The sequence below is a fragment of the Hirundo rustica genome, chromosome 3 (assembly GCF_015227805.2).
Source record: "Hirundo rustica isolate bHirRus1 chromosome 3, bHirRus1.pri.v3, whole genome shotgun sequence".
NCBI classification, from domain to species: domain Eukaryota; kingdom Metazoa; phylum Chordata; class Aves; order Passeriformes; family Hirundinidae; genus Hirundo; species Hirundo rustica.
The window spans coordinates 61,108,375-61,134,179 of NC_053452.1; the positions used below are offsets into that span (position 1 = coordinate 61,108,375).

Consider the following 25,805-nt stretch of genomic DNA (forward strand, 5'->3'; position numbering starts at 1 on the left):
TATCCACTTCAAATATTTGTAACACAAGAACACTTTGAGGTATTATTTTCCTTCTATCCCTTCTCACCCATAACATATCACTGTGCAGCCTTTAAAATGTTCTATGCAGCCCCTTAATTGAGACAATGAAAAAAGCAGCCCTTGACAAAGTTCCTGCCACTGAGGACTTTGCTTCAAGTGATACAGGTATGTAATGGTACTGTAATGGTACCCAGGCCGCCTGCCAGGGAGTAATTAAGTCACTTCAGATTTCTAAAACTCTACATTTCTAACAATCAAATCAGACAGGACTCTTAGACAGTGGAACATTTTGGGGTTTAAAGCATGAAGCTGAAATTGTCTCTGAGAAGGCAATTTAAAACACCATCTATTGAAAATATGTGGTGATTACAGTGGGAACTGGAAATCTTCACATTTTCACATTTCACATCATTCACACTTTCACATTTACATTAATGTAACCCCTGAAAAGACAGGAAAACCTTTATTCCTTTCCTTCCTAAATCCTTTATTTTCCCCTCTACCCCAAAATATGCACAGGAATCAGTATCCACAAGTTCTGAAATAAAAAAATCATTTGAAAATAGCAATCTTGGTATCAGACTCCTTTGCTTTTTCCCAGTGCTTCTGTTTAAAAGCTTCAGCTACAGACTTCAGCAATATTCTTGCAAAACTCAGTCCTGGTAATTTGATTCCCCACTCCCACAGTAATGACAGAATAGTGCTGTTCTTCAAAGAGCTACATTAATTTACAGTCACATCAATAATGCCACTACAGCAAACAAAAGAAACACATAGAAATAATTTTCTAAAGCGAAACCAACTGGTCAACATCCAGTTTTAAATTCCAATTAACCACTTAGTAGTCTAGATAGTTACACTGAAGATGAAAAAAAACCTCTTGTTAAACCATAGACAGTAAAATCAGTAGCAGTCTTGACAGCTCCGTGACCTTTTTGATAAGCACTAAAAATAACATTTTTCTTCCCTGTAAATGAAAATGTAGATAAATAGGCATGCCTTTCTGAAACCGTTCAGTCATTGCACAGTCATAAATCACATTGGAGAACACAGAAGTAAAATACTGCTGCTAGTCACAGACACAGTTTCAATCATAATTACTTGATTACAGGAGAGGTGGATCTTTCATTTGTTTCCACTTTTCTGTTTCTGGGGATAGGACTGGCTGCAGGCATCTCCCCACTCAATCGGTCAGGTAAGAGGCTTTCTTTGTTCAAGTTCATCTCTGAATATGGACAGCTGACTGCACTAGAAGTTGAGGAAGAAAAATTACTTCTTATTCTCAGATATTTTACTGATTTCAAACAAAATTACAATGGAATTTCCTAGAAGTAAATGCAACAATATAAAGAAGATAAAAAAATTGTAGTTAAGTAGTTGTACTTTAAAATGTTAATAAATCGAATAAAAACCTCAACTTCGCATTTCCTTCCGACAGTAACTTGTGTAACACAAATTGTGTTAATTTCTATTACAATATTCATTGTGGAAAATTGCTTGATAAATGTTTAGCCTGCTCTCTCGTAATTTTAATGGCATTTATACACACAGCACAGGATGCCTTTGACTATACTCATGTCTTTCAAAATAAAGTTTTATTACCAAGCCTATTCATTTATGTGCAGGATGATATTTCTATTATGTAATGTCTACACAGAAGCTGCATTTCAAGGGTAGAACATGAGGAATGCTGCACATCCCATAACTGCAGTGACTGCACCATCTTTGCAAATGCCATTTTGTGATATTCCATTAAGAGACTGTGATATTTTTACTGTCTTTCTTAACATTCAACACTCTCTATTTCCCTGAACTCCTGCTAGGAAAATAATTTGACAATGAACATCGATACAATGACTTGTAAATACTGCTCAAAGAAATGTGAAAGTTATACCAAAGTCAGAAAATCTACATTTGCACAAGAAGCAGGAAATCAAAAACCAGCAACACAAACCAAAACACATGGGGTTGAACCAGGGTTTTTCTTTAGTAGAATGCTCTGCAGTGTTCAACTGATTAGTCAGCCAGACCACATATTCAACACATCAATGATAATATCCTAAACTCACTAGTATCCACATGTCACAACAGTGAATAGCATCACACTCAAGTTTTCAAAACTATGTAAGACACTGGACAGACTGTACTAAATATGACGCTCCATTTGTGGTTCATGAGCTATGACATTAACTATGTTCTGAAATTATGCTTTCTTACTCACCTGTATTGTTACAATGCCTTCCATCATTTTAAAAGGCAAAAAACCCCATGTTCTGCAATTTTGCTTATTTTCTTTTCAAGAAAGAACCTACCATAACTACACATCTTTCCATAAATCACTGCAATGTTTTATTTGTTTCACTGATAGTTATGTGCATGATTTCCAAAGAGAACTGTCTTTAAATATAAACAAGTCTACTTTGACAGCCATATGCCCTGCCACTTCCAAATTTCAAAAACTAATAGAAAAAAACAGCTTTCACGATAGTTTTCTTTCTATAAAGCACAGCATTAAAAAAGAAAAAGGCCTTTTAATTCAAAATATGCTGTACACTCTCCCCTTCATTTACCAACAAAGCTCTGGTTCAGAATGAGTATGTAACAGCCCCTATAGTGGGGTTGGACCAATAGTGGCGATCTAATTTTGATGTTGCCAAGATGAACAAAAAGTTGGTGGAAATCTACATTTCTATCAGCACTTGCATAAAAGGAGAAAATTCCTTAAGGCCAAGTCAGTCAGCCCTTGCTGGGGTTATCAAGACAGGATATCCACAGCATGCTTGATTTCTTCAGTTGGCTCATTTGAAAACAAGACAGTATCAACTCTTTCTTTTTTAAATATTATATTATTATTTTAAAATCCTTGAGTTGCTATGCTGAACTTGAATTATGGAGAAATAAAACCAGAATAGTTTCTGCTTTTCTAATCAAGATGAGATCCCTGTTTAACGCTACTCCAAGCAGATGTGGTTCCATAACAGTCTGTACAGGGACATGCAGCCATATCCCCAGGTGATCCAATCTTTTTGCCTTCTGAGGAACTTTTTTGTTTATACATCCAAATCAGAGAGAGTCCAGCCACCCAACTGGCTATACAACACTAAACTTAAAGTATGATATGCTTGTGTTAATGAATTTTTTTAGAGAAACAGAACAAAATATATCAATAAAAGTTAACTTGGAGCATTCACTTCTTATTTCTACTTTCTCTTAAGCAGAATGGGGCATTTTATTTTAAATCTATTTATTTATGTCTATCTACATTTATTCTGAACCTAGTGGTTTTGTGTGCCTTAGGACTAGCCTCTGCCAGATGTCTTATGCTGCTGCATCTATTACAATAATACCTTTTTTCTCTTCCAAAAGAAATACAAGATAAAGGTACAGAAAAAGGTGCTCAGAAAAAGGTTTTAAGGCACTAATGCAAGTGTGATTTAAGTTCTTGCTGTGACAAACACATGCCACTGTGATGAAATACAGTTTTCAGAAATTCATTAGCGTATTGGTTAATATAAGTTCTGCCATTGCTACAGAGCAAAGCATGTAATTTTCTTTTGGCTTTTTAAGTTCACAGAGGTGTTTGTGAGCAATGTTTCTGAGCAGTTAAAGGACTATCACAAGGAAACATGGAACACTACAAATGTGGTATTTAACTTCAGCTGTGTATTATTAAGCAAGCCTTACATCCCAATGAAATCTGACAATACAATTGTCAGACTCCAGCAGTTTTCTGTTTACCAACATCATTAATAGGTTTTAAATATTAAAAAAGCAAAACAAAACAAAACAAAAAACACCCAAACAAAAAAACCTAAGAAAAAGCCAAAAAATTCGGTCGTTTATTATAACTTGCCTGCTTATGTACTGCCTTTCCCTTTAGTATTTTCTGGAAAAACTGAAGTTGAACCACAGTTACAGTCAACAATAGTTATAATATTAACAATGCTTTGGAACACTAGATTCAGATTATTTTTTCTCTGCAATTAATCACTCAAGTTGCTGTATCATTTTTTAAAAACTCCTTGATAGTCCATTGATGTTACTGTTACTTGAAGCAACAAAAAGAACCCTTGTGGTCTCCACAGTTAGCTTTGTTACAACAAAACACAGCAGGAATGAACCTGCATATGGCTTTGGATCAATCAGTAAATCCTCCTGAATCTCAATGCCTCCAGCCTTCAGTTCAGTTTAACTTGTCTACTACAAAGAATGAAGAAAATTAATCTTGCTATTCATACATAATAGAAGTATTCGATTTCTAAAGGACTGTAAAGTTTTTAATACAACTCATCTCAAGGGCTCAGAAGTCTTGGTGTTTAGGTTATTTAATATTAAATAAGGATTTTTAACTCTTCTGTCACCTTAAACCTGGATTTCTGCTCCAGCTTACATTTTGCTGTAGCACACGATTTTGAAAACAGCAGAAGTTCAGAAGTTAGTTTCCAAAATGATCAGATGTCCTTGGCTCGGTGGTACCAAGGTCTGCCAGAGGGTCAGGAAGAATGGCAGTAAGCAAAAGCAGCAGCAGGTACTCAATGTGAAACCTCTGCTATCCTTCTGACAGGGCTGTACACCCCCCAGCACTGCTCCACAGCTTTGGAACCAGTCCAACACAAAGACCTCAATTATCATCGGAGCTGCCTCAGTAAACAAACATTCACATTAATACCACCTGACACACACGAGAGTAATCAGCCATCTCCAAATGCTGGAGGATCAGCACAACACAGCAATTAGCTGTCTGCAGGGCACTGCTGAAATGGCAGAGGACTGGCTGGCAATATGTGTGTCCATAGTTCTCCGAGGAAAGGGAGCCACTGCTTCCAGAGTCCTGCATATGCTGAGTGAAAACTGAGCATTAAAATAAGTTTCTGTTTTCACTGAATCATCAAAGATGAAGAGAGAAAAAGGCAATGCATCATCCTAATCACAGGCCTAGGATTTTCAAGTCAACAGAGGTTTCACATAACCAGCCCTTTCCAGAATTGTCTGATGGAACTGAAGTCTTGAGTAGCACATCCCGCCTGTATTTATTTGCATCTGCTCTTCTATCACACTCAAGATCTATCTCTAGGTGCAGTTACATACCTATCTTTTTTCTGTAAAGTTCAAGGGTAGGAGGATAAAAGTGGGCTGCTGATAGGCATGGACCTTAGTCTTCTCCAGACATTTGAAGATGCTCCTATCTCGTAGCAGTATGCAAATTTTCTGAAGCACAGAGTCCAGATGGAATACTCTCAGCTACACCTAATATCAGAAGGGAACATAGGCCAGGATTCTCTCTTAAACTAAAGAAGAGGAAGGCAGCACTCTGTTAGGTCTAAAAACTTGCATACGAGTACTTTTAGATACATATTATTAGCCTTTATGAACATTTGGAATATTTTTCCAATGTGTATCAAGCCACAGACAGGTCTCCCGGTGTACTGGCTGGAAATGTTACCAACAGCAGCTCCTCAGTGCCTTTCAGGTGCAAGTTACTGCTGAGCACTGCCAAGGGATGAGGCTGTATGAGAGCTCCAGACCGGGCTAATGGATGGATTAGACTGTCTAGAGCAGCCTATGTCCAGGTGACCACATCAGCTGGTAGCAAAATATGATTAGCAGGAAACCTTCAGAGAAAAGATACTGAAGCATCTGAGAGATGTGTTCTTTTTTTATTTCTGCTGGTGGATTTTGTTGAGTGATCTCTTTACTCCAGATTTTATGAAAACATTTTTAACTAGTCTCAAAACAAGCAATACAAATACTCTTTCACAAGTTACAGTGAATATTTATCACCAAAGCATTCATTTTTTGGGAGAAAGCTGCTTCCACAGTCTAAACCTGAATTAGAACGGATTTGGCTGGTGCCAATGACTGTACACGAAAGAAAAAATGAAACTTGAGACTGGTATCAAAAACCAGCTGCCAATTACTTCAACAGACACTGAACAAAAAGATGTGACCTCCTGCTGAGCTGAAGTTTCCATGTTTATACATGTGTTGTTAGAGGACGCAGCCTCTACCACAGCAATTCAGTTCACCTCAACTTAATACACAATGCATGGGAAGATTGAAGTTTCTGGCCAAAATCTCTACTCATGAAGAATTGACTCTAAACTCTAATGAACTACTTACAACCGACCTCTTTGTGCTCCTGCTTGAACCTGAGAATTAGTGCATGCATTAAACCTCAGGGTATTCAATTCACAACCATAAATATGCAGGTGATCTGCATAATGCCAACAATCCGTACATCAGGCTGCTTCAGCTGTGCCGCATGTAACCCTAGATCAACTGTTGATAGATACTAAGTCCTTAGTAACATCAACTTATCCAAAAAGTAAATGCTTTAGCACTGCTATATAATTAATCACCAAGGCTTTCATCTGATTCCTAAGGAACAAGCTCTCAAAATTATTTCAGAACTACTTAGCATTTTAAATTATCATCTTTTCTGCACACAGGCAGAAAATGCGTTGCACCTCATCACAAAAACAAGATAAGCATGGTTAATTACATTTCAAGGTTGCCAAGATAAAAGAGCCATGGGAATGCTACCTGATGTGGAAAATTGTACAAATTTCAAAATCTCTTTGTTAATTCAGCAAAAGTGGTGGTACAACGTTAGAATTTTTGTGGAGACCAGGAGCCTCAATTTTGTAGGCTCCAGAAGAGAAGAAATCTCATCATTTTCCAGAGAAACGCCCAAGAACAAAACTAGAATATCATCACAGAGAAAATCAATAGCTAGTGAATAAGATACTTACTGGTAAAATCTATTTGCAATGAAACAGCAAGTATCTGTCTTATGCTCAACTAAATCTCCTTCGTTATATTTTTATACCCTAGAACTATCAGTTAATGTGCAGATAATAGGATTGCTTAGACTACAGTAAAAAAAAGGCACAATGAAATGCCATGAGTTTGTTTCTTTTCTTAATATTCAGGATGAGTAAGTATAACAACCTTTAAATAGCATGGAAAATGTAGCTATAAAAGCAAAGGCTACACAAAGTATATAGACATACAGCTCTTACTCATCCCTTCCATCTAAAACATTAGAACTTTTAATTGCCAATGTTTATTTAGAGAGATAATAAATGAAAAACTTTTCAGACTAATTTACTTTTTTTTTTCCTCTTATTTTAAAATTCAACTTCGGGCTGAAACCCGTGGTATGTCCACCTGATTCTAAGTAATTGAGACAGTACTTGGTAAGGAACTGGAATTTATTGCCTCCCAGATTAGATGCAATAATAAATCATACAAGACTCGAGTCTACTAGAATGTGCAATTAAATGGGTTTCAGCTAAGCAGTCAGGAAGCTTTTTAGGCAAATCTAGTTTAGCTCACATTTGCAGTGGACTAATGCTACGAATGCAGAAGGTTACAATACGGTAACAGACAATAACCTCTTAAGAACTTGATTGTTTAAGGAGTTAGACTACTCGCTGAGGGAAATAAAGGGAAACTAGAAAAGGAAAGGTAGAAAAACTGTGAGGAAAAATAATGGAAAAAAAAATAACATAAGACAGAAAAAGCCAACAGGAATAAGGTGAAAATAGTCTGAGAGACAGTGGTGTGGCATACTGTTTCATGGCAACTCCATCACAGATCATACTGCAAGTTTTGTCAGTGGAGCTATCCCTAGCTACGTCCCTTCCTGGGGATAAAGCCTGTCCTATAGCATCAGGACATCTTCTGCTCCTAACAACACAAACAATGCTTCTGCTGCAGATAGGGAAGAATTTGCAGCAGAAGATGCATTTTGCATATCAAAATGTAGTAATATAGTGAATTTTGCTGGCCAGGTATCTTTGATAGGGATTAGTCAGGACCTTAACACATGGTGATGTACCAGCAATACCTTGTGGTGTAATTTGAGTCAACAGGACGTAATTCTCTCATCAAAAATGTGAAAAGATTGCAAAGCTCACTCTTGGATCAAGGTAGTTTGAAAAGATACTTTAAAAAATAACCAAAGAGCAGTTGTCTAACCACACGAGAGAGCAAGAAGAACAAAGTGATATGACATTTGAGAATTTTATGACTGTGTAATTGAAGAATGACAACGTTTGGAAGCTCAAATTTGCAAAAAGGTAACAGGATGATATTTATAGTGCTTCATTCTCAACTTAACATACTATATTACTTGTACATCTCTTAATGAAACAGTCTGGATTCACCTCACACTGTAAATATTAAAAAAAAGAAAAAATCAACTTGGGAAATGTTTCCCATTTACTTGGTCATTGTCTCTCTGTCCCTTCCATTCCATTCTCCCATGCTAATACCAGCTACTCTCTAGGATGGGATATCCATATTTCTGTATTACACTACAGAAGATGTTCAACAAAGCATCTTTAGAAACACAAAATATAAGCAGCAAGTTGTCATCCGGAATACGTCAATCGGAATTTCCTTTTTAGCATTGTTCCAAGCCAACAAGCAAATCCTTACCATTACCAAGCAAGCAGAAAAAAACCACCCAAGCCATAATAAAATCAGTGGCCTCATATTTCAAAACGTTCAAAAGTTATTGCTCTATACATATCTGCCTGTAACATTTTGCAATCTGGACAGCAAGCCGAGGAATCCTCAAAGGAACAAAATACAGAGTAACTGAATCTACCAATTGTGACAAGAAGTAATGTACAACAAATCTTATCTCAGCACACCCTGGTGAAATGAAGTTACAGATTGCTAATGTTTATTTCAGTATGCTCACCATGGCAACTGAAATAACTGCATATTTAGGTTTACAAGATTTCCTATTTTTTTCCAGATTGGATCTGTTTTCTTATGAACAATTTAAAAGAACCATCTGCACACATCCCTCAATTGAAAGAATAAAATCAGTTTCACAGAACATACCTATGATGGCCAATATGTCTTGCTCTTTTAATGTGTCCAACTCCCTTACATCCTGCTGTGGGACATCCTCCATGCTCTAAAGCTTCCACCAATTCCAAGGGACCTGCATACCAGGGGAAATTACAAATGAGATTTTAAAAAACTATCTAATATTTAAAAGCTGCATAAATATGCACAAATACCAGTGCATTCTAGCAAGCATGAAGAAATAAGTAAACAGAAATACTTTAATAATACATTCTGTAAAAGCATGATGGAGAGTTGAACAATCTAATCCACTGGAGAAATAATTTTATTCCATGCGACTAAATCTCTACAACAGAACTACATCCATATAAAGAATGCAAATCTTGGAGGAGCTGCATGACATCCAATTTCTCTTCTACGATCTACATTTAGTTGGAACCTGGCTGTTTTGCAAGAGCACAAAAAAAGTAAGTTACTCTATCCCTGTTCCTGTTGTAATGTTTACTGTCCTTACACACTTTTTAGCTGAAGTTTTCCAGTAAAAAAGATGTAAAAATGAAGGCTGAAAATACTACTAAAAGGCATGAGCCGTCAGGAGATTTTTGACACTTTCACTTCTCTGAATTTATGTGTCTGTCTGATTTTCATCAACCTGTAACAATGATGCCTGCAGAGACATTAAAGAATGCACACCAAAAGGAGCTTTGAGGCCCAAGCAAACATAATATATAACCCACAGTTTCACAGCAAGTGAGAGACAGCTGTGCTCCAGTACATGACACTGGGAACACCTGCTGTGCCTCTGCAAGCGTGCACTGTCCCCCTGTGGTACCAGCTCTTCTTGAAAAGAACATGAACTTGCATCTCCCCCTACAGATAACAATACAGACATGAAAAGGTCGATTTAAATATTTTTCCAGATGAAAGAGTCTTGCTCCCAGATGGATAATGAAAGACAGAGAATTATTACGTATAATTGGAACACTCTAAAAGCTTTTTTTACCAAATGTTCCAGCTAAATATTATAAAACTATCACTACACTGAAGTCCAAAGACTTCTATAGCCTTCAATGACTGTAACAGGTGAAAAAACAGGCAATTTCACCTTCTCTACCTTTATGCAGAAATCATGCTTATAATGCACCAAGTAAGTGGAGTTAGAGGAAGAGTTATCTGAATAGGGATGCTTCTGTAAACAGAGAAGTCCTGCTTCACTGATGTTCTGATTTTTAAAAAATTAACTCCCTACGAATGTTCACTCTTCCCTTTAAAAATCTGAACTCTTTAAAAATGTAATTTAATAGAGGTACAATTGGTTGTCTGTGTTTATGTCAGAAACTGCTGTTTGCATCACTGTGAAACAATGTTAAAATCAACACCAATACTTGGCTCTTAATTCCCTAACTGCTACCGAAAAGGTCATAATCCTTCATGATGACAAAATTACACCTGAAAACAGTATGAATACATGGATACTGGGAACTGCTCTAGATGAATACTGCTAACATTGCACAGCATTCACACAAAGCTTCTCATGTGAATGCCAGGGATCTGGACCTCATCGATGAAAGTCCTATCATAGTGACTGAGGCAGAAACTAGTGAAATATTTACTTCCCTCCTCATGAAACCCTTGCAGAAGTCTGGAAATGCCTTTTAACTTACCTGGAAACAATATTAACATTTTTATAATATTCTACATGGTAATAAAACAAAATCATATTGTTGGAATAATATTTTATTCAGTAATCATTCTATTTTATATGTATTTGTGTAGATTATTACTTTTTTCCTATCTAGTGGATGGTTAACTTCCTCTTCTGTCATATCATCCATCTTAATTACTGTAGCTTAACAGAAAGTTACTTCTAACCAGTCCTTAAAAGGGATCTACAGTGCCTCTTAAGCCACCACCTAAAGGAGATAACATTATATGTGATAAGCACCCATACCTTGCTTCTTTTAATATCTCAAAAAAAAAAATTTGCTTATTTTATACTCCCACTTAGGCTAAGATTTTTATTTATATATCAATCTTACATAATAGAAATGTTTCAACCTTATTCAGCCCTTCTGCCATATGCTACAACTTTCATTTATGTGGCCACAGACTACTTTTCCCACTGGGCTGCTCACCCAGCATGTGTGTGAGGACACATCTCAGATTAAGAAGCAGATATGCAGTATCCTCTCTTCTCCTCGTTATTCACTTTATGCTTTGGCACTTATGGCACTCTATTCAGATTCTGAAGGCAGAATGATTAACTTCCTAACAGGCAGTCATCACTGTACTGCTGGAGTGCTCAGAAAACTAATGAATATACTCTGATCACACCCTGGAAAGGAGTCATTTCTTCTTGGCATTTAGAGGCATTGAATTGAGGTACTGTGATTTTCAGGTAACACATTCACACTTTGTGTGACTTAGCTCAGTTATTTGATATTATTATTTTTTTTTTTTTTTCTGAGTACTTGGCATTGCTCAGCATTTCTTATTTTCCAAGCACACTTGCTTCTGACCTTGCTACAGCTGTGAATACTCAGCACGTGTGCAAACTATAACTCAGAATCACTATGTAAACCGATCTCGGAGAACAGCACTCACTTAAAAACTCATCGGTTCAAAGTTTGGCTAAAGTGATTTCACTGCCATTATCCAGAAACACAGTGGCCTAGGCAGGGACATATTTACCAAAAAGTCTCTTCTCCCTGCAACCTCTCCCACTTCTACAAGTAAATCAAAATCCCCAGAGAGAGCAAGCTGGTAAACCCAGCGTTATTATTGGTACCACGCTCCTGTTAGATGTATTTCCAAAGTGGGTACCATTAATCCCTCTTTGCTCAGCTGAAGAAGAAAAAGAAGTTAGTTGTTTTTGAGGATTTGCCACAGCATTTGAAAGCAGTGCCTTCTCAGTGCACTCTGGACTCCTTTGAGCCAAAAAGCATAGTAACCATCAAGAGAGATGTGAACAAAGGATCTTAAGAGTGATACCCTACCCCTACCGAGTGCCACAGCGGTTTCAGGGCTGGCTTTGAGAGAGCCAGGATTTTACACAACAGATCTTTTACATTACTTCTGGTTTTGACTGTGGTTCCTGCATTTCCATTGCAGTAAGGGTCAATAAAGCCATCTTCTAAAAAGTGATTAATTACTGACTGTTGATTTTGCACTAAATGTCACATTTGCAATTATTTTGCATATCCTAGTGGCTTCTTTTCCTTCAATGGCAGTGGCAGGGAAAAAAGCACAGCACAGATGTCATTTACCATCATTACATTACAGTGTGGTTTCCCTTACTGAGTGGGGGCTGCAGAGGGTGGCCAGTTTTCGCACACCAGCCTGCAGGATGGATATCAGGGCTGTCGACATCAGTCCAATAATCATAAATACTATCCCAGCCATCAAAATGAACCTAAAATACAAAAAGGACAATAGTGCATTTTAGATTGGGAAAATTCTCCATAAAACCAGCTTGCCTGAGTAATCTCTAGAGATGGCATGTCCATTAGAGAAGTCACTTTCAGAGAACTACTGAAGTTACACAGAAAATACATGTACATTACATTCTGGACCCAGACATACTCTCACTAAAATAAAGAGTAAACAACCATATGTCATATGATTTTTACTGTGTTATTAGGCTCAAATCCCAGAAATAATGCAGTTCTCACATTAATAGTTAAATTTAGGCAGGAATTTCTGCCTTTTTCATATCTCAAAAAAACCCCATAAAAATCTAAATGTTTGAACTGGATTTAAGAACAGTAGAGTAGTAAGCAAAGGACTAAAAAAATTGAATTTATCTATAAAAAACAAACAATCCCCCCATCATACAAGCAACAATTTTACTAAATCAGACTATATAGGATAAAGAGTTGAAACGGAAGAGGCAATGAAGCATTTGACTTTGCAGGAACAGCACCGGTATGGGTTATGCACACATTTTTTCACATGAAAGCTAAATATCTTCAAATCTTGCATGACCTCTGTAGCAGTAAATACCTCGGATCTCTCAGGTGCACATGTGGATGCACGTACACACAGACACATACAAACAGAGCTCTTTCAACATATGCTACAGAGCCAAATTACTGTTCTAGAAGTTACAAATCCTGTCATTTAATACATTAGACTGGAGAGTGGGTTTTTTCTTTATTTTGGGATAGTTGGTGGTTTTTGGTTTTTTTTTTTTTTTTTATGTCCAACTCGAAGTAGAAAATGTGTAAGTGTGAAGATACTAGTTCTGATGACTTCCTACCAGCAGTTAATTCAGATGATTCAAAATGAAATGTCATCCTCCTCCTTGAAATAACAGGTATGCCTGCTAAATACGTACAAACACACACATCCTTCATTTCTAATTGGGTATCTGGTATGTGTTAGCCCTTCTAACACTTAAGGCCTTTGGAGTGAAAACTGGTTTCGTACAATGAAAGAAAAGTAATTCAAGTACACAACTTCTACAAAATACATTAAAAATATGTTAACTTAGCTTAATCCAACCCAAAACCCGTAATTAACAGAAACCTCAGAATTGCAAAAATCCCTGATGAAGGATGAAAGATCAGGGCTCTTTCATATCTCACATGTATCTCTCTCTTCCCCTTGGAAACTTATAGAGACAGATTCAATTAACCTAGATCATATATGTTAATGTCCCTAATACAAATATCAAAGCAGCCCTTTGACACTTGATATTAAATAATGACATTTCTTGATAGAATAGACAATTGTTTCCTATTCCAAAAGCAATTTTCCAATATATTCAACTCTGCTCTCTAACTACCCACATCAGCACAAGTATCTAAGAGGACAATAGAACAACCTATTCCAAAGGAATTATGCATATATCAATTAGTGAAAAGCAAGAGCAAAAGCTTAGCAGGACAGAGCACTACCACTTATTTTTTTCCATGGTTAATTTTACAACTACAGGATTTTTGTTTTATGAAGTCCTTATCATTTACTTAAGCAGGATAGTACAATAAGACAGAGAAACTTACTTTTATTCTATAGTCATCAGTATCTACAATGGTTGCTACTCTGATAAATACTGGATTTCTCTTGTCAACCACTTCAAGTTTCATGTTCTTCTGAAAGCCATGAGAAGGTTTCTAGAAAAGAAGAATACTATGTCAAACAACAAAATCTCAAGATCTGTTGCAGCTGTAAAATATATATAATCCATCAAAGCCTTTCTGCCTTATTTTTTGCAAATTTGCCATCCCTCTACTAGGAATTCAAGCATAAAAACATAATTCAAACTAGTGTTATCAATACAGTCAAACAAAGTAACTACTGTGGGATTCCAGATTCTCCTGGAGTGGACTGGATTCAAGCCATCTAAGGATGTAAATGGCTAATTTTAGTTTAGATCTTCTTCTCCCCTCCCCCCCCACCCCACCCTAAATTCTCTAGAAATGTTTTCCTAGAGATTTTGGCCAACAGTTTCAATGCAGTATTTAATAAAGCATTACATACCAGCTGTCTGAAATGTCTATGAAATTGACTAAAGGAAACACATTCGTGCTTTGTGGTATATTTTTGTTTCATGAATCAAACCCTTTTTCAGTTTCCTGCTGAAAACTTAACTAATCCACGGCATAACAGTAACAAACAGGACCAAATGCTTGGGTTTGTAATGCTATTTTGACAAAATTAGTGTCTTTGGTAGAAGTATCTGATTTTGTGTTTGTCATCTGCAGTCAGGAAAACTAAAGCAAAATTATTTCCATTTTAAAGGAACATATTCACAAGTTATGAGGTTTATTCTAATTTTTTAGGAAAACAATGTATCTGTCCCTCTAGGATTTCCCGGAGTATTGGTGTTTTTCTTTCAGCTGCAGCTTAAGAACTCAATTTTCTCCCATAATACAACACAAAACACTGCTACTGTCTCAGATATAACCAAATAACTTCCTAATCCTTGCTCAGGATATTTGTGCTGAATGCAGGATTGAGAAACATTACCAAGCCAGACATACCTTAGGCTGATAAACTGCAGATCATTAATAACCTCTGGTAATCTAATGACCCCAGGAACTATATAAACACCACATTTTGCCTTTTGTTAATCCAGCCCTTAGCAAAGTCGAGAATTAGTGCCCCTACTATGAAAAGCTGAGGCAAACGTGCTTCCGTGTGCTGTGAGACAAGGACTGGGAGCTACTGACCACCCACTGCTGGCTCCCAACAGCAATCCAAGGTGATCAGAGGGATGGAGCCCCTCTCCTGTGAGGAAAGCCTGAGAGAACTGGGTTTATTCAGCCTGGAAAAGAGATGGCTTGGGGGTGATCTAATTGCAGCCTTCCAGTACCTGAAGGGAGCCTACAAGATAGAGAGGGGCCTTTTTACCAGGGCATGTAGTGGCAGGACAAGGGGAAATTATTTCAAACTAAAAGAGAGTAGGTTTAGATTAGATATTAGGAAATAATACTTTACTGTGAGGATGATGGGGCATTTGAACAGGTTGCCTAGGACTGTGGATGTCCAACCCCTTGAAGTGTTCCAGGCCAGGCTGGATGGAGCTCTGAGCAACCTGGTCTAGTGAAAGGTGTCCCTGTCCATGGCAGGGAGATTGGAACCACGTGATATTTAAGGTCCCTTCCAGCTCGAGCCATTGTGTAATTCTTTTCTGCAGTAGTGACCACCACTGAAACCTTAAGACCTCAAAAAGATGGATCACTAAAAGAAACTAGCAAGTGCAAAGATAAAAGAAAAGGATGTTGCCCATAAACACCATAGTTAAGCAGGGGAGCTGCCTGTGGATGCTGCCCACAGGCCCTAGTTGCAAACTTGCAGAAGAAAACGTCTGCTAAAGGGCATTGAAAACAAGCCCAAGACAATGGACTAGACAGACAAGCATACTAACCCTCTTACATTCATTTTTACACTGTATCTATTGCACCACACAAAATGTACAGAAATAGAAATCTTCAAAATATGTTATCATGACTCAGTAGCTATCTCATTATTTGTAATAGGTAGGCAGTAATTTTCCATAGCAAATTACACTCATTAGTAATATACTGGTAGCATTTAATCCCATTTATAATAATTAAAATAATACATTAATAGTTATTTATAATAATCTGATTTCAACAGTGAACTGCAAACTTGCATAAAAATAAAACACCTACTGTGCAACTAATTAACTGGCTATATTTGGAAACATAGGAACACCATATATGTATTATCTTCTGAAACAAATTAATTACATGAACTTAAAAGCATAAAAGAAATTTAAGCATTTTCTCACCACTTTAAAAGCCCTTGCAGGTGCAGGTAATGAACTGGTTTCCTCCAAATACTTCTCCCAAGAAAAATGTTTAGCATGTGGATAATCTGGCACAGAAGAAATATGAGAAAAATTAAACACAGCAGTGCAAAAAAATGAAGCTAACGTCTAGTTTACAGAGTGTCTAGCACTTTTATAAAACTGTTTTGATTTATACATTGGACTTGTGAAATAATTGCAAGAAAGGCTCTTCTAAACTGACTCTGGTAAATTCACCATGCAGGTTAAAAGAGTCAACAATTCTCTCATACACACTACTGAGTAGCTATTGTACACAACTGCTTTGGATATGAGAATATTTTGATTCCCTCTGCAATATGTGGACCCAAAAAATCTGTCCACTTAACTGAGGAAATTAATTCAAGTAATAAACAGTCATTCACTGGTAAACAATCTAATCAGTGATAGCTTTGCACCACAGTTGAGCACACTGACTACTTGTTATTCTTTTAGTGAGCAATTTTTAACTAAATTTCTAACAAAACACCCATGACATTTATGAATAATCTACAGACATCATCAAAGATGTTGCCTTTCTCAGAAAATGTCGTGTTTATAAACACTCTAGGGAAGAAACACAAATACAGCTTGGCTGTTAAAGAAAAGGCAGTGCCTGTCCTTCACCTTTACTCACACCAGAAGTTTAACTTGAAGTTTAAACATTAGTATTCATAAGCTAGAAGAGAACAAAGCCAATTATAATTTGTTTTACAAGGGATTCATTGAATAATAGGCTGCAATTAATCTCCTGACAGACTGCTTACAACTTTTCAAGACTGCTGGCTATTAGAATTTTTGTTGAAGTCGGTTTTAACCAATTAAAACTTTCCATGTTCTCAGACCCCAGATACCAATTTCCACAACAGGGCATTTAGGTCATCCAGCCATACACAACAGTCCTGAAAAACTGTCTCAAGTTTCACACTAATGAATATACTTCCTTTCTTCTTTATCATCTCTCCCACAGCATTTTCCTTCATTCCAAAGATCCCTGACATGTTTGATTCCTTGATCATGTAAGGCAATTTTCTCATCAATCCATTACCTTGCACACTCAGTTCACCTGAAGATGTTTCTCTAATGCAATGATCTCACACACCTGAAATCTGCTTTATCAGCACTTTCAGAATGTGAGCACTTGTCAGCCATTCAGCCAAAAATGCAAACTTGTTCAGGTTTCAAGGGATACCTTTTGTGAATGATGTCTCTTTACTAAATCAGTATATATTTGCATACTTAATGCCTAACATCTATTATACTTCTATTTTCAAATTATTAAGTCCTGTTAAAAAAACCTTACAACTCTGCAAATATCAATGATTTTCCTGATTACAGAAAGAAAAATATTCAGGAGAGGTAAGAGAAAGCTTACTGTAAATTTTAACGATGCTAGCTGACTAGAGCTATCTTAAATCTCTCAGACATGTAACAAGATACAAACCTGGTGGGGTGATGAGAGTTCTTTTATGTTCTTTGCACCATCCAACAGGATGAATATGTGGGCTAGCTGCCTCACACCTGGAGGAAGGGGAGAAAAAAACAAGGCCTGAAAATGCAACTTTTCATACATCCTATTATGCCTACAAACCAAGACCTACAAGAGGGACTTAAATTCCTAACAACCCACAACACCTTCAACTTAAACTGCAAACCTAACCTGAAGACAAGAACACATCTAACACAGACTTGTTACCACCTATACAAGCATAAGGATTTATTTATAATTTTGCTAGAAGACCAAGAAAATCAAGCCCTTTAAATTAGTGAGTTTAGAGAAGCTATGATGCTGGATCTGACAAATTCACAAGCAGAGAGACTCCCGGTAGAATCACGTTGGCCAGTTGCAAGAACACCATAATCCCATCAAAGACATATGGAGTCTCGCAATGCCAAGACCATAATTTGAAACCAAAAGCTCAAAGATCTTGATTAATGGTCCAGGTTGCACTTGGAGGTGGAGGAGAAAATCATATATAACTGCAACACACTGCCAATAGCAAGCAAAAATTCAAAACTGGATTCTGAATGGCTTAAATGGAGCTATAAACATGTTACTGTAACCCAGCAGCACATAAGCAAAGTAGGTAGGTCTGAGAAAAACTCTGAAAAAAAGCCCAAACCAAAACACCCAAACCCCCAAGAAACAATAAAATAAGCATTTTAGGCCCCAAACAAAGGAAAGAATTAGTGATCCAAGACTGCAAGCTGCTGTTAAAAAACAGAACAAACTCTCTTACCCAAAGGGTTAACAACTTTAACAGTATTTTCTGTCAAGTACATCTTATTCTGCATTGCTGCTGTTGCCTGTGGCATGCCACAGGAGCCACAGAAGACTAACAGAGGCAGGGTGAGCTACATGTGCTGGCATCTGCTTGAAGCAGTGAGAGAGATCGCTCTCACTGTGCTCCCTGGGTCAGTTACATTGTGCACGGGGAAAGCAGCAGTGAGTGCTGCTATCAAGTCCTCTTACAAAAACAAACAAAAGAGACACACACTGTAAAAAAACTCATCTAAAAGCAGACAAGAGAAAGCCTGTTTAAGCCCCCAGTAATATTAAATTATTATATAAAGCACTCTATATCCTTATATATACATATTAGAATATTATTTCATAATGTAACATTTTTGCACAATAAAACACAGTATTACTGTATATTTGCTATCATTATTGTATTAGTACTCAATATTGTTATTAAAGGCAAAAGTAAGACTGATCTACAGGAAAAGTAAAAAGCTATCAGGCTTTTTACTGCTGTGAAACATGCACCATCCCTTCATGTGCATTCATACTTACTGATGGTTTTTGAGTTGGCTGAACAATTAACAGTGTTTTTTTAATGAAGTACATTGTATTTATGTAGGCAGGATGACTAACAAACATGCTGCTGACACAAAAGGCCAGCATCACTCTGCATGGCACTGCACTACACTGTTCAAACACTGTTTGCCTCTATTTAGCTGAAAACTCATATATTATAACCATGTAATACTCATGTAGATCTGCCCTTAAGGACCTGGCTTAGGACCCACCTAATTTTTTCTTTAGTTAGATAAATTCAGTAGTATAATGCACTACCTCTCACCTCCACTATTTCCTATCCCTAAAGGTATTTCAGTAGCTGACATTAAATATTTCCAGCTACACCCCCCTCCTCTTCTGGAGAACCTCACCAGCATTTCCATCTCTCCAGTGGCCATGAGCTCAGTGTCCCAATCACTCCAAGGATCCAGAGAGGCCAAAAAAGTGAAGCCTGAATAAGCTGAAGTAGTTAAGGTCTTCAATCCCAGTTCCACAGGGAGAGATGAAGAAACCAACCTTAAGCAGCCAAGCAATAGTCTAGATTCAAACACCATGTCTCCCTCCTGAGTTTTCCAAACACTTCTCAAATATTTAATAAGAAGACAGGAAGAGAGCAACAATGCATGAAGACACATACTTCATATAATAATCACTAAGCAAAATACTGAACCACTCGTGATCCAGTTTCTATTTAATCTCTCTCTGAAGTCAATGTCTCCATCATTAGGCTGGAGAATAATAGGTATTCTCTCTACTTTCCCTCAACCTGAGTTATTAATGTAAAATACCAAAGTGTGGGGCTGCACTCTCTGAGTGTTATAAAATAATTGTTATCTGTATCTACCCAGAAAGTATTAGCATGCTGGAAGTTCAAATTAATTAAGTCCCCTTAATGAGCAATATTAATTTATATATTTCTAAAATATCACATGCTGATAATGTGCAATACCTAAAAGGGTGCAATGAACTGTGCATGAGAGAAGAAGAAACTTAAGGTAAATTATGCAGGCACTCCATAGTCTTAAGATTCAAAATGCCAGATGTGCAGATCTGGAACACAAACATACTTCAGGGACCGTAAAAGGATATAACACAGAAAAGATTGCAGAATGGACCCTGGGCTATATCACACTGCAGTTTTGAACCTTTTGCTGCATAAAAGAAAAATGAAGGAGATCATCATACTTGAAATACATGGAATAACTTTTATTTTTTTTTTTTTTTTTTTTTTTTTTTAAATCTTAGCAGTATTTTACATGATGTCTAAAACTCAGTATGGATAAACTTCAACAACAGAAATGCAGGCTGGGTGCCTCAGAACATTGTCTCACAACAAGCATTCCTCAAGCCTTCTACCTAAATAGAGTGAAGCACTAATGATGAAAAATACTAGCCAACATAATATCATTATCTTGTGGCTATATATATCTGAAACGGTTCTGCCAGTATTTCTTTGTAATGATGCCAATCAGATATTTCCCAGCAGATAAAAACTACTTTAGATCGACTCTGTAATGGCTCTGACAATAGCCAAGGATTAAACTCAGTTCACTAATACCAACATTTTGTCCTTCTACAAAATATAAAGCTATACTCTGTGTATTTATAATATCACACCAGGTACTCTCTAAATCGCTGAAGTTGCCATCAATAAAAGGAAGCAAAGGAAACAAGAGACCTTTTTTGATAATTTAGCACTGTAAAAACTCAGCAACAGACTCCTAGAAATGTTCTGCCCCCAAAAATAAAAAAAAACCAGTGAGTCCTTCATGCTTCCTCTTCTTTTCTCTTTACAGTAACTCTGAAGAGAAGCTAACAAGAACACGGGGCAGCACTCCTCTCTTTGATCCCTCTCACGCTGGTAGTTTTACATGTATGAGGTGTACTTCTACACTGAAAAGACATATACTCTTACTCCCTAAAATGCTTTGAAGTTCACAAATTATTTTCAGAACTCTCCCAAGTTAAATTTAGGAGTAAGTCCCAGGTTCAGGATCACTATGGTATTATCAGTATTATACTTAAAATAATCAAGCAGATGTGTAAAAACACTTACCAGAACAAACCTTCTAATTGCATTTGTTTGGTTTGATTTCTCAAGCATAGTCTGAACATACATTTTAATAAAACTCTGAAAAGTGTTTTCAGACAGCAGACTCTTCCTGCCTTGAAGATTCAAGAAGAAGCCAATGACCAAGGCATGTTGCAATGAAAGACAGATTCCTGGAAGATGTTCTGAGCATGGAACACAAAGCAACCTGCGATTCAACAGCATTGCAAAATAGCGCTATGAAACATCTACAAACTTTGATTTGCTTTAAAAGAAAAACCCAGTCATTACGGATAAGCCTACAAGTAGCTTCTGTAATCATGGTGGACTCAGGAAAAACAGATCCCTGTTCCAGCAAAATGAGATCACGCAGTCCATCTTCACCTACTTTCACACAGCCTTTTAACTACTAACAGTTCATTTAACAACAGAAAATACAGATCAGTAGAATCACACACAAAGTAAAACTACTATGCTTTAATGTGTGCTATTTAATGGGCATACATTTAGTTTGGAAGAACAACAACAGGCTATCAGACTAAGCCCAAGAGTTGTCAACTGGAATGTTAAAGGCTATGCTGACCTTTCACAATCAATTTGCCACATCCCACAGCTTTTTATCTCCTTTGTTCCAAAACAGAAGGCAGATCACCCAGCTCACACGCTTCATAAAACACGATGATCCACGAATTGCGAGGATGCCTGCTAGGCCGAAAAAGGTTACCAACACTAGCAGGAGCTGAAGGATTTTGCACCTCCAAACCTACCTACCCCTGGACCACAGCAGAGCACCAACACCACCTTCTGCCGAGCAGCAGAGACGCGACAAATGCACGCTCGACTAATAAAACAAGATTACAATGTCCACACAATTCATGTCACTTGTGAACTGTGATATATGTCCTAAAGTTAATTCGTTTTTGAATATGTCTGTATTATAATACACCCATATAAAGTGTAAGTTTTATATTTGCCCAAATGTTTTGTAAGAAAACGAGACAGAAGCCACACAAAGGGGGGGAGTGCAGGATGTCTCTGCTGGCAGCACAGTACCAGAAAAAGGGACACGAAAACTATGCAAAGAATGACATAGAAATGCCTCTGCCGGGAAACTCTGAAAAGAACACAAAAACCACGGAAGAAGCAAATAAACAGCTCAGGAACCAAATAATCACATCAGATCTATATCTCATCTGACTCCTACAGACATTATCGTATCTACAACACACCTGGGCTCAACGATTAAGGTCACTGTCTACCCAGGAAGAACTATTCAAGACACCCAGACCCGAACATGAATAGTTAATGAAGCTGCCGCAGACGGGGAAAACATCGGAGCCCCGACTTTTCTCAGCGATCCAGTGTATAAAAAGGGGCAGCTTCAAGCCAGAAATGTGAACTTGGGGGATAACAGACTGGCAGAGTGTGTTATCATTGTTCACCCAGCGCCGATCCCGGGCTCAACGCTGTCCTCTTAATTGTGGCTGTCCGAGACTGTCATTCTGTCTCTCAATAAAATTCTAAATTTTGATTTCTAAAATTTGGTATATCGTATTTACTACATGAACCATTCTTTCTGTTATGTGAGAACACGCAGACAGAAAAAGAAATCTAATATCCATACTGGAAACTGAAGCTAATCCAGAAAGCTGAAGTGGAGCCAAAAGCAGCAGTGCACCAGCTGAACCTGTAGGAGAGCCACACAGAGGGACAGAACAAGTGACAGCTTGCTGAGTTATGGATATCTTAACTACCGAAAAAAAAAAAAAAAAAAAAAAAAAAAAATAAAAGCAGGGAATAGCTACATGATGTAAATGGCCAGGAAATAGTTCGGCAATAAGGAAAACCGAGAGCAGCTGACAAGGATTCCCTGGCGTGTGCACCACTCTGTGTGAAAGGAACACGTGTAAGGTTCAACAGCCCTTAACTCACGGCAGGAGGGCACATCCCAGTGGGAGACTCACAAATAGAAGACAACTTAATATTCTTCTACTGATCACTCTCACCCGTCCTGCGAATTTTTCCAAAAAATCTGTTCACATACGCAGCTCATCCTAACTCGATCAAGAGACATGGATAATAATGCTTGCTGCTGAAAAAGTTAATATGCAATTATTTCAGGAAAATATTTTCTTAAATACATCTTCACCAAAAATTCTGGACAGATTTTTTAAAATTAAATAGTCAGCACTATCTTTATAGTAAGTGTTATAATATTTTCCTGTTTTGAAATTATTTCTGATTTTCCCTTCTGGGAAACAAGCCTTTTGATATTTTGATATTCACTTTAATAATTGTAGATACAGTTTGTTACAAAAATGCTATCTATCAAAACCCACTCATACATATAATAATGTGCCTTCAAGAACGTTACTTATACAAGTTCTTGATTGTGACATGTCAGTTATCCAAAAGAAAAACAAAAAGAAAAAAAAAAAAAAAAAAGAAGAACACACAAAAACTATCCTGCAGCCCCATCTAGTGCATAATTGAGAATACTTCATCACTGACAAGTATATAGCTGGTATAATTTTAGGTCAGGGCTTCTCAAAACATAATCCAGGAGGTTATGGTATGCATCCAGAGGTGTTATGACATTACCATAAACCATTACTATATTTTTCTATTTAAAGTCTGATAAGAAAGCTGCATGGTGATTCACATGAAATTTAGGGTCAGACAATAGATCATTATCCATTTAAATAGTTAAAAGCATGCACTGTGACTCATGGTTCTTAAGGACTGTTTTGTCTTCTTTTCGATGTGATATAACCCCTCAAAAAACCCTTTCAAAGAGAGTGGAGCAAAGTTAATTATCTCAGAAAAAAAACCAAGAAGAGTGCAACTTTTAAGAACTTGGCTGCTAGGAAAGTACTGACAGAGAAGAGGGCTGGCCTCTTAGTCTCACAATGAAGCCCAGTCTGTTCCAAAGGCCATATAGATCAAAAAATGGTTCCAAAAATCAAAAGCTATTTTATTTTCACAGGAGGCTTCAGAAATCATTTTTGTATGCAAGACAGACAGGAACAGAGCAGTGAGCGATGCATGAGCCATTGTATTTTAACACACTCCTGGTAAGCTGATCCCTGTACAACCTTCTCTGCAGGGGAACTTCAGACCAAGCCAAGGATGAGTGAGGGCACCCAGAGCCCTCTGATGCAGCAAGTCTGGGATGCAGTATGTCCAGCACAGCCACTGCAACACTTCTCCTGTGGGCAGACAGCAACAAGCTGGCACAGCTCTAACATCTTTTATGAGCTCTGGCTGTGTTTCCATTTGGTCACAAAAAATTGGGAAGATGAGGCAACATGAATCTGTGTGTAAGCAAAACTGATGTAATGGATTGGAGGAATACAGAATTGATCTACAGTTAATTCATAGTTCTGACATATCCAAAGATTCCCAATGCTATTTCCAGGTTCAGACAACGGTAAGAAAATTGAGAAGTTCCACTGAACAAGGATGCCTTCAGCTTTCAAAGCCGTATTATGCTTTATCAAAAGAGATGGAACAGATGGAAGGGGCCTGAAGGCTTATGTTGTATAGGTCAAAATTCTCCTTCATTAAGTAAAATCTTGAATTTGACAATTTTGTTCCATCTAAAAGCCACTATCAAAGGAAAATTTAACAGGATTTATAATACACTGAAAGTAGCATGACCATGCATTAAAGAGCTGCTGTAATGACTAATTCTAGCCAGGGTACTTACTTTCAACCAAAATGCATTTTCAAATGCTCAGAAAAAGGTAAGGAAGAGTATCTTCAGGCTGAAAGCCTGGAGTCTAAAAACCCTTAGGTGATGGTAATGGATTTCTGTTGCCTGAAGTCAGTATTATCAGTCAATTCTCTTTTAGGTATCCAAAAATAGGAAAGGCTTTTTTAACCACAATGAGCAAGTTGAGTCTACTCCAAATAAAACACAAAAGGTATACAGAGAAAAGAGGTACTTGTTTGAAAATAACCAACATGAACAATTCTGAGATTTAAACTTATAATTCTGAGATTGAAACTTACATGCAGGCACAAGGAAACTGTGAGGTTCAGTCCTGGGTAATCACAAAAAACCTATTTCTTTTTAGTTAGAGACAGCAGTTGGTAGACATGAAATTTATGCACCTAAGATATTTTAAGCTCCTTACAAACCTGCTATCTAAAATTAAAAATGTAAGTGGGATGCATTCAGGTTACATTTTCCAGCTGTCTTTTGGCTGGACATTCCACTGCTATTTTCATTTGCCGCTCTTTTCTCACATTTTCTTTCCTTCTTTCTCTATTCACTATTCTCAATGAAATGCTGAGAGGTAGGCCACATTACTCAGAAGTTAATTTCCATGTACAGTACTTACAGAAGCATTTTTTTGCTGCTTCCAGACAGGTATTTCCCAATTTCATCGAAAGAATAAAACTTAAGCTTGACTTCAGTGCAAACACAGCCCCAGTGATTTCTCAAAACCTATAGGAAAACCTAAAAGTTTTCTCTTCAAATTTTCTTTATCCTTTAGGAGGGTTTTGTGTCATGTATTCTACATATAAAATTCAGAAAACACACTTCAGGATGCTATAACTAATACCATAAATGTAAAGCTTGGTTATGTACTCGAAAACTGTTCCTCCCTCCTCTGAAAAGATTGGTGGACAAAGTTCCTGTTGACATTGGAGAATTAACAAGTCTGAAATTCAGTATATGTCTGCTATGTAGAGCGTAGTATTTTAGAAAGATGCTGTGCTACCTCTGGACGCTTGTCCAGGTTATATTGCACCATGTTTTCCCTAGAAGCTTTGGCAAACTGCCATTTTAATTATTAATTAAT

General features: G+C 37.2%; 1 protein-coding gene across 4 annotated transcripts in view; it reads right to left on the bottom strand.

Annotated features, from left to right (window-relative positions):
* The window catches only part of L3MBTL3 (L3MBTL histone methyl-lysine binding protein 3), a 78,398-nt gene that overhangs the window by 12,928 nt on the left and 39,665 nt on the right, over positions 1-25,805 (bottom strand). For all 4 annotated transcript variants that reach the window (XM_040059323.2, XM_040059326.1, XM_040059325.1 and 1 more), the window contains exons 12-17: positions 17,586-17,662; positions 16,106-16,191; positions 13,851-13,961; positions 12,145-12,259; positions 8,881-8,983; positions 1,123-1,269 (exon numbers count right to left, since the gene is read on the bottom strand). In XM_040059323.2, the coding sequence (XP_039915257.1) occupies positions 1,123-1,269; positions 8,881-8,983; positions 12,145-12,259; positions 13,851-13,961; positions 16,106-16,191; positions 17,586-17,662 (639 nt within the window). The remainder of the gene's footprint in view (positions 1-1,122; positions 1,270-8,880; positions 8,984-12,144; positions 12,260-13,850; positions 13,962-16,105; positions 16,192-17,585; positions 17,663-25,805) is intronic.